Raw genomic sequence first — 10,286 nt, 5'->3', positions numbered from 1 at the left:
TTCAGAAAAAATATAGTTTTTTGGCAAATTTTTTTTTACCGTGTATAATTTTTTTTTCAGTGTGGTCCTTATCCATGCACACAAATAAATATTTCCGAATGTTACATTATTAGGTTTAACACTTTTGCACGTAAGTAAAAAATAAAATTTAATTGCAATTTGATGTAAATTTGCATCAAATCATACGTAAAAACATGATTTTACGTGTGATTCAACCATTTACGTCAAACCTCAAGTTTACTTCAACTGAATTTACCTGTGGTTTATTTTTTCCGTGTCAGGTGAATTCACATTTTTTTCTGTGAACCTACAACTTTGCCGAAGACACCAAATCGATCAACAATTTCTTCAAAAGATATAGATTTAGGAATTTTCATTAATAGTTTTTGTATGGAAAGCTGCCAAATTTGAATGGAAAATTAAATTGAAAAACTAATGATGCAAAATGGCTTCTTTGGGCATAACGAAGGTTTCAAACAAATTTCGGTTGGCCCAAAACCAACCTGAAATTATTCCAACTTTTTTGTTGTAAGCGTTGTTTGTTGGTTCTAAATAATATTTTAGTAGCCAAATTCACAGAACCATTTTCACAAAATCCCTCTTCTTTCGTCAACGAGCCTCAAATCATTGCCACCTTACAGCAAAACCAACAGACATCTTCCCTCGCCCACTTCTTCTTTCCATCAACGGTTCCATCCCGATTCCTTGCTTCCCAAGGGTATTTCCAAAAAACCCGTGTCTAACCAAAACAAAGATCATCGCCAGCGCACAGGTTGCTCCTTCAGCGTCCTCTTAACCAGCAACGTTTCAAAATAAAAATAGAAGAACGCACAAAACAAACCGAGTCTTCCCCGGGCCAGCTAATATTATTTTTTTTCTCTCGTTTTCATTTTGAATTATACTCCTCGAAGGCTTCGCAATCGAAAAGCAATCTCCACACCAGCAAATCTTCCTCGCTCTCTTGACAAGGACGCGATGGGAAAAAGGACCTTTTTGAAACGTGAATCCTTGCGCCCGGGTTCGTCGTTTCGCCCGGGCACAAAGAGGGATTCCCAATTTTTTGGCTCCACGTGTGAAGAATTCCCATCCCATCCCAACCAACAATAAGGATTTTTTTTGTTGGGAACCTGTCCCGGGTTGACTGTCTCGGGAGGAGAAATCCCGCAAACAATGCCCATGAGAACCGGGCGGAGATGCGATCAAGTCTCTCCGCGTGATGTGTGTTAAAAAACGGATTTTCTCCGGAACATAACCTGAAAATTCACACACAGAACTAGAACTTTAACAATTTTGCTTGGAGGAGGAGAGGTCAGTTCTGGTCCGAGGCGACATAAATCTTGTGTCCGAATAATGGGCTCAAAACAGGGCCAACAAAAAAGGACTCCTCGTCGGTAGCCTTGGCTCCGGCAAGAAAAGGGAAAGATTAAATTCACCACAGGGAGGACGGAGAAACCTGAGCCGCTTGGCGGCTCAGGACGAAGTTCGGCAGTGTCGAAGAAATGAAGAAAACTTTTACGATTGTTTTTAAAGCAAATTAATGAACTCATTTATTTGTGTCTCTTTTTTAACATTTTTGCTCGGTTCGTTCCCTGCCTGCCTGCCCGGGTTGGGCCTAGTTCAAGAATGCTCAAATGTTGGACGAGAGAGGTCGTCCCCTGGAGAGTGCCCGAAGGTCGGACTGCAAACTGCAAGCTCCTATGTACTGGGATGAGCCCCCGAAGGTCATCCCTGAGTCGTTGTCAAGCATGCAATTTGACGATTCCTGGGAGCGCGCAAATGCGCGCGATGATCAGTTCCACGTGGATTTGCTGACGATCCCCCCGTTCAAAGGTCGGACACCGGGATGGGCGTCTCGTAGATGTGGTGCTGGTAGTTTGCTGGCGGGAGCGGTGGTGGAGTTGGTCCAGAGCAGGGATATTGCGCGAAAGCTTGCTGACAGTGGTAGCTGTAGATGTTGAAGTTGGGCTGGTGGTACTCGACCTCCTCGAAGCTTTTGCCGAACTCCAGGTCCTTCTCCTCCTTCAGGGTGTTGCGTTTGTTGTGCCAGTTGGGGCCGAGGATGTCGATCAGACGGTGACGGAGTCGGTAGGCCACCAGGACGAAGGTGGTGACGGAGGCAGCGGAAGCCACCAGGACAGCTCCAACGACGGCACGTTCGCGGGATTGATGGGTCTGGTGACAGCCGAGCAGTTCCGGGCTGATCTCACGCAGGGCTTCTCCGTTAAGACGTTCTGGATATTCGCAGATGATCTGGCTCTGCTCGGTCTCGATCGATCGCTGACGGAGGAGATTTCTCAGCCACTGCAGATGACAGTTGCACACCAGCGGATTCTCGGAGAGGTCAAAGTTGCGCAACTGCTTCCAGGGCAGCAGTTCTTCGCGAACGGTACGGATCGCGTTGTCCCGCAGGATCACGTTCTCGATGTGTGGGAGTCCGGAGAATGCGCCCTCCTCGATCTCCGCCAGCTGCTTGTTCGAGGCGATCACGATCGTGTCCAGGTTGGTGTTGGCGGAGAAGGCTCCCGCTTGAAGACGACGCAAGTTCAGCGCTCCCGAAATGTCGATCTTGCGCAGGTTGAACAGTCCGTAGAACGCACCTTCCGGGATGACCTCAAAGTCGTTCTGTCCGATCTTCAGCTCCTCCAGCCGCTTCAGCCCGCTCAGCTGAACCGTGGGAACCTTGAGCAGATGGTTGTCCGAGATGTCTAGCGATCGAATGTTCTCCAGGCCACGAAACGTCTCGAAGGTGACGTTCACCAGCATCGATCCTCGCACGTCCAGGCGGCGCAGCTCCGACAGTCCCTCGAACGCTCCCGGTTGAATCTGGTTCAGATTGTTCGTTCCGAGGAACAACTCGGCCAGCATCAGCAGCGGACGGAAGGACGGAGTTGGGATCATATTGATCGCGTTGTCGTCCAGGTGCAGAATCCTTAAACTAGTCAAGCCATTGAAGGCTTCGGGATGTAGCATTTCAATACGATTCTGTCCGAGATTCAACTCTTCCAACTTGATCAGAGATTTGAAAACTCCAGCGTTCAACTCGTTGATAAAGTTCCCGCGCAGATTTAGCACCCTCAGTTCTTCCAAACCGTGGAAGGTCTTGTTGCTGATCGTGCCGATCTTGTTGTTGTTCAAATGCAGCTGCAACAACCGCTTCTGGTACATGAAGATCTTCTCCGGCACTCCCAACAGATGATTGTAGCTCAAATCCAGCATCGTCAACTCATTATAAAACTGAATCGACGAATCGATCGCCTTAATCCGATTGAACTTGATCACCAGCCGCTGAATCGCCGGGTTGAGCGCGATCGGCAGAACATCCAACTCGCCCTCGCCGCAAGTAACGTGCAACTTCACGTCGTCACACACGCACCGATTCGGGCAGAACGACACTGCCGAAACCAGTGGCGCCACCAGCGCCACCAACACACACAAAATCACTTGCTTCATACTGTCTCTCTCTCTTTCTTAACTTTCCCCCACACAAAATCTTCAATCTCACTCGTGTTCAAGATGCAGCTCTGCACTGCACGAAACCAAACTTGAAACTGAACCTACCCGCCGAGTTACAGCGCCCTTTTAAGCGGTGCATCGTGATCGGGGCCCTTCGTGCGAACGAGACGCAGCGACAACAAAAGATCGCACTCTCTCTCGCTCTCTCCCTCCTTCGGAGCGAGATCCTTTTGTGCCGAACAAACGAGCCGAGAATGACGATCGTATACGAAGCGAACGATCACTCACTCTCTCGCTGCGATCGCAGCGCGATCGTGCCCGATCGGGAACTCAACCCGAAGCGGAGGTCTCAGCTGAGTGTCGCACGAAGTAGATCATGCCGAACCCGAACGGCCACGCGATCGTTCAGGTTTGAGATTAAGATTAAGAAGAAGTGATCCTCGGAGGGCATAAAGTGGAAATTTATGATCGCATCGTGAGAAATGCACCTGCCCGGTCGTCGTCGTCGACGACGACGACGACTTGGAGAGACCCTTGCAGCGTTGCTATCGCGGACGACGACTTGGTTGGAAATCTGAATTAAAAGAAAACGACATTAAAAGAACTTGTGTTTTGGTGCGCGATAAAACACCGAAAAATCTACGGGTAAGAAGGTAATTTGAAATTCTAAGTACGGCACACGCAAGCTGCGCTACGCAGCGACTTCTGGAGTTTTCCTGAATTTTAGGTTTCCGGCGAAGATTTGAAAGGTAGATTTATGGATGATGTTTCCTATTGTTTCCCGTGTCCAGAATTATTTCGGAGAAAATTAGAATTGGACATTTCTCATGAATATCTGCCTCCCAAGATAAAAAAAACCAAACCAAACTTGTTGGCCCAGCAGAGCGCAATTTAAGTGGTGATAATTGTTCCTAAAACAAGCTTCTAGTTACAGACTAGTTAAAAACACGCGGCTCCCACCAGGTGAGCGAAAAACATTGTGATGTTTCCATAATGAGCTCTCCGACTTGCAAGGGATTGATGGCGGGGTGTTGGAGTGCGATGTTTTTCCTTAGATTTTATGACGGATTTTGAATGGGATCGAGACTGGGGAGGGTGGCCAGGAAATGATGAAAGCTTTACATGGGAAAATTCAAATGGACGTGTAAATGTTTGGATTTGAGATTCAAATGATGGAGGTTTAATGAGCAGCAGGGAACGCTGTTTTTTGTTTGATCAGCATGATATGCTTATTTTAAGTGAGATGTGTTGGTTTAGCGTGATTTATTTTGGCAATGAAAATTATTTGGCTATGCACGCAACGGGTCGTAGTTTATATCAATACTATTACCTGTCTCAACAAAAATGTAATTAATTATTTTTTTCCTTCAGCTAAAAAGAGATTAAAAGTTGCATTTAAAGTTTTAAACAACTCTTTAAATTCTTTTTCAAGCAAAAGGTTTACTTTATGCTGACACATCCAACTAGATATTTCCATTTGAAAATCATTGTGGCGAAACATTTCTATAAGACAAAATAAGTTATTACAAGTTTTTTTTGAGGTTTTTAGGAAGTTTTTCACAGTTGCATGAAATTCCAAAACAACATAGAATGTTGTTTTTCGGAAGTAAATTGTTAAATGATGATTTACTTATAATAGATTTGTTTGATAGTTTTTGCCAAGTGTAAAGTTAGCTTAAAGTTACTAGTTGTATGTTGCATGAATTGTATTTTTGGTTAATGCTTTCTTATTTTTAGGACATCGTTTTCAACTTCGTGATAGTTTTTCCAGGTTTCGTCAGTTAAAATTTGGTAATCATTTAGTTTTTTTCGATTTTTTTTTTCAAAACAGATTTTCCGAATCAAAATGAAAATCAATTTTTCAAACGGGACAAACCCTTTGGAAATCCAGTTGTTTGGGAAGATGTTTTAAGGCTGATTAAAAGTTTTTAAAACATCTGACTAGGCAAATATACATGTGAATTTGCTCAAAATGATATTATTTGTGAATGATCACAAGTAATTTTTGTTCAGTGTTGTAAGTATGTCTTCAACGAAAAGGAAGTTATTTATTTGTAACATTTTATTCAATGAGTCTTAAATTTAGAAAAAAAGTTAAAAATCGCTGGAAAACCTAAGAACATTTTGAAAGTGTGCTACTTGCGGTCTGAAATCGAAGAAAAATGGATTAAATAGTGAATACATCACAGCTTCATCATTTAAGATTCCAAATTCCAAAATTCAACGAAATCTCTCTGTTTTTTAAAGATTAATGTTCAGCAAATTCAGCAATGTGTACGGATTTTTGATTAACAATGTTTGTTAGCGACAAATTTTCTTCAGTTTTATGTGAAAACAAGGGTTTGAAATCAATTTTACAGTTTTTGAGTGACTTTAACAAAATAATAAAGAGCTTTCTTAAATAGCATAAATAATTGACTGGTTAGGCTTCTTTCAAGACTTTTGCTAAAACTGTTGTAGTTTTAGAAAAAAAAACAATACTTTAAGCCAGTGTTTCTCAACCTTTTGCCATCCATTCCCCCCTTGACTAATTTGCAAGAACTTCATTCCCCCCCCCTTATTTTTAATTTACTGGTATCAATGCACAAACATGATTATTTTTTTAGTTTTGCAAAAAGATTACAGTTTTCATAACAAAAAAACTATAGAAGGTATTTGAAAACGTTTTATTTTAATTTAAAAAAAATGAAAAGCCACTTTTCTGCGCTTCTTTTCGTTTAAATTACAATAAAAAAAAAAAAACAATTATAAAATATGCACAAATATTTAATAAAATTAATAATTATCTGCGGCAAAAGAATTCAAACAAACTTAAATAATATTTGAAAAACTTTTTGTCAACTGCCAATTATTTAATAAAACATTAACAATTTTAACAAGAAAGTGTACAAAAATCTCACAGAAACCAGCAAATCTGTCACAAAAAAATCTGCTCGAGTCCAAAAAAATACAAATACCTCAGAAATATTTAAAAAAAATCATTTTATTGTTTCAAGAAATGTCAAAATTCACAGAAATTGAAACTTTAATAACTTTTTTTTGGGAAAAAACAAATGTTATTATTACTAATCAAAGAAACTGGAAGTTGCAAAGAATGATTCAAATAATGATTCAAGACATTGAATTTCTATTGAACCCTCATTCCCCCCTAGAATGGCCAAATTCCCCCCAGGGGGGAATTCCTCACCGGTTGAGAAACACTGCTTTAAGCATACAACATTATTTTTAAATGTGACTTTATAAGTCAAAATTGCAAGCTCAGCTTATGCATTAAATACACGTTATACTACGGAAATTTTCAAAAAAGAATTTAAAGAATGAAAAAACATATGTATACATATAATTTTCCAATAGAAATTCATTGACATTTGAGCAGTTCTCTACGGAATCGGTATTTTTTCTTTAATTTTAATTTTTGTATTTTTTAATCCGATTGAAACTTTTTTGGTGCCTTCGGTATGCCCAAAGAAGCCATTTTGCATCATTAGTTCGTTCATACAATTTTCCATACAAATTTGGCAGCTGTCCATACAAAAACGATTTTTTTAAAATTCAAAAATCTGTATCTATTGAAGGAATTCAAAAAATCAACAATATTGGCAAAATCAACCAAAACATCAAAACCAATATAAAATCAAAGCAAAATCAACCAAATCAGCAAATCATTAGAACAAAAAAAAATGAAGAAAATCAAAGTCAAAACAATATCATTAAAATTAACCAATTTTATTTTTTTTTTATTTAGTTAATTTGGTTGATTGTTCTTAGAAATCAATCAGACTAATGCACATTCCATATAGCACGAAACAAGATTTTCACAAGAAATAATGATTTATATAAAATAAAATCTATGCAAAGTCTATAAGAACCAATGTTTCAAAGAGTTTTTTCACAGTCTGTTATGATGTGCCGGAAAATTATTAAAATCAAAATACTATCAACAACATCATAACAGACTGTGCAAAAAATCTTTGAAATATTCGTTCTTATAGACTAGGGGTGACCAAAGTATGGCCCGCGGGCCAAACGTGGCCCGCGAGGTGATATTTTGTGGCCCGCGGACCCATCCCAAGTAACATTTTCAGTTTTGTACCTATCTTGAGGAGAGATTGAAGTTATCTTAGCTAAAAATGACCATAAAGCCATTTTATCTCCAGAACAACAATAAATCAGCATTAAACCTGAGTTAAGAGCAAAGTGGACTATTTTAGGAGGTTATCATGACCATTTATTAGGAGTCATCTAAAACTCATCAGCGTAGACATTGATTTTTAAAACACTCTGCAGGTGTATTTAATTGCTTAAATAAAATTTATGCTCAAGCTTCTTAAATTTATAACCGCACAGAAGAGGTTTTCAAGACTGAAATAAACTTTCATTAAAGATGTTTTCTCTCGTTGAAGATCAAATTGATTTGTCGAAGGGAAATCAGTTCTAATTATAATCTCGTTAAATTCAATAATTCTTTATGAAATAAATCACAAATGGCCAATAAAAAAAGATTAAATTATATTGATAACTATAAAATAATATCAAAATAATAAATTACTGTGACTTTACGCAGCCGTTCTAACTGAAAAATTCTTGCCATCAAAATTTCACTGGTCAGTTTTCTTAGATACCTCGAAAAAATATGCTTCGAAGGCATGAATCGTTCAAAATTGCATCGATTTTTTATTTTGATGGACCGATTAATTATTTTTTTTTCTGAAAAATCTACATGGCTTCCATTTTTGGCCGTTGCTTTTTCGTGTTAATATGGCTGAACTCATAAAAACTATTCTCTCTTAGTCAAAGCAGTTATTAGAGCCATTTTTCTTAAGAAGCTCTTGTACAAGAAACTTTAAGAGCTTTGTTTCTTGCGAAGGTCTCGTTCAAGATTAGGCAAGAACATGTAGACTGCAGTGAGCTTTAAGGCGATTTTAACCAAGAGCAAAAGGCGTAGTACTGCGACCGTAGCGCATGCGAATTTTAGTTAGCAGGAGGTAGATCCAAAACGTTTTTTATGGTTATTTTTTCATCGTTGGATAAAAAACAAAATACATTTTTTTTTCATATTCTTTATTCATTTATTTGATTGGGATCATCATAAGTTTTCCTCGCATAGAGGAATTTACCGTCGACACAACAACACTGATTTTAATAAACAACACTACACCAACGTTAAAACACTAGCACTCCGCGACGAATTTATCCGCTTCTCGGAACGCCTTATCCAGCTTATCCTCGAAAGGCTCTGACGGACAAACGGATGGCCTAACTGATGATTTGTAGCTTGTCGATTCTGCGCGTCGGCTTCACGGTAGCTACGGAATCGGCGCCCATGATGATTCTCGTGTTACTCGATCAACACGTGCCGGAAAAAAACATCTACTGCCCATGCATGTCAATGGACCAAATCGGCATGTACTCGATCACCCTCGGATAGGTGTACTCCGTTACATCCGCGCTGGAGTCGGAAACGGGCAAAAAGTATCACTTGTTTACCGGGATCACAAATTTTGATAAAAGTTTCTTTGACACTAAACCGACCGACTGTACAAAAAATGTGATTTGACAGATCAAGTTCAAATAATCTGGAAATATGCTTTCATAGAACAGAGTAGTTTTAATTTAGTTTCAAAGCAGTTTTGACAATGCTTAAAAGTCTTATAAATAACCTCTCTGGGATAGCTTTAAGAGAAACAATGAAGTGTGATATAAAACTATGTTCCATGCTCTTAAAGTATTCTTAAAGATATTTTTAAAACTTTCGTATCATAAACCCAGCAAGTTTTGATCAATGTTTTCATAAAACAGAAAAGCAAATTTCAAACCTTTTATAAAACCTGTTAAGAAGTAAAGGCATTTTGCTTGTTACTTGGGATTTTAAATAATCAAATAAAAAACTATAAAAATTGAAATTACAATCCTAGGTTTCAACATTTGGATGAAAAAAGTGTTTTAAAATGAATTTTACTGGCGTACAGTTGCTTTCCAATCATTAATATTGAAAATGTCGAGGTATTGACGGATTTTTTTTTTTCGCAAAAAAAAAACATTTCGTGGGACATTGATTTTTCATGAAATTTAAAATGTTTTCAAAGAAGTTCAAATATGCTGACGGAATTTATTTTACACATAAACTTTGAAAAATATTTGCAACCGCCTAAAAAAATATTTTTTTTAAAATTAAAATAACGTAATTTAATTTGAGTAGTGCGGTGCCTGTGTGGACGCTCAGTCCTGTTTTTTTCGTGTTATTTTCCGTCTCTTTTGTGTCGCTGTTCGAGTGCATGGGGTGATTGGTCATTATAATTAAATAATGGCATCAGTAGTGCGGTGCCTGTGTGGACGCGCAGTCCTGTTTTTTTTTTTTTGTTTTATTTTCCGTCTCTTTTGTGTCGCTATTTGTGTACATGGGGTGATTGGATTTCTTCTTCTTCTTTTTTCATTTATTTTTTGTTCGCGCGTTCGTTGGCCGATGAATTTTATTTTTGTTCTCTTTATATTGTTTTCGATAGAAACGATCCGATTTTTGTTTTTTGAGACAAGCAAGTCGTATTGCTGGATTAAGTCCTTTCCATATCATCGAGGATCGGAAGGCACGTCGACGGATATGTTTTAAGGCTTATGATATAAAATAATTTTAATGAATGAAGCCCTTCCTACATCACCGTTGATCGGAAGGCACGCCGACGGAGAATTTCTGGAGAATCGCGGTCGAATTAATACTATATTTAAATCCCTAGATAGGTATCTTTCCGCAGCCGGCTGCCTAAGATTTTTAAAATTTCAACCGATAAACAAATTGCTCATGGTCGCATCACCTACCACAGTGAATCCTGACCTCA

The 10,286-nt window shown here is 38.9% G+C and overlaps 1 protein-coding gene across 1 annotated transcript; it reads right to left on the bottom strand.

Annotated features, from left to right (window-relative positions):
- Nucleotides 1–1,551: 1,551 nt before the first annotated feature.
- Nucleotides 1,552–3,526, bottom strand: LOC6053045 (leucine-rich repeats and immunoglobulin-like domains protein 1). The gene has a single exon (XM_001869168.2). It carries the CDS (start codon nt 3,448–3,450, stop codon nt 1,825–1,827), a length of 1,626 nt encoding a protein of 541 aa, XP_001869203.2. The 5' UTR covers nt 3,451–3,526; the 3' UTR covers nt 1,552–1,824.
- Nucleotides 3,527–10,286: the final 6,760 nt, after the last annotated feature.

Source organism: Culex quinquefasciatus, chromosome 2 (genome assembly GCF_015732765.1).
Source record: "Culex quinquefasciatus strain JHB chromosome 2, VPISU_Cqui_1.0_pri_paternal, whole genome shotgun sequence".
Classification (NCBI taxonomy): Eukaryota; Metazoa; Arthropoda; class Insecta; order Diptera; family Culicidae; genus Culex; species Culex quinquefasciatus.
The sequence above is the reverse complement of the archived record's forward strand: the minus strand, read 5'-3'. Positions and strand labels throughout refer to the sequence as shown.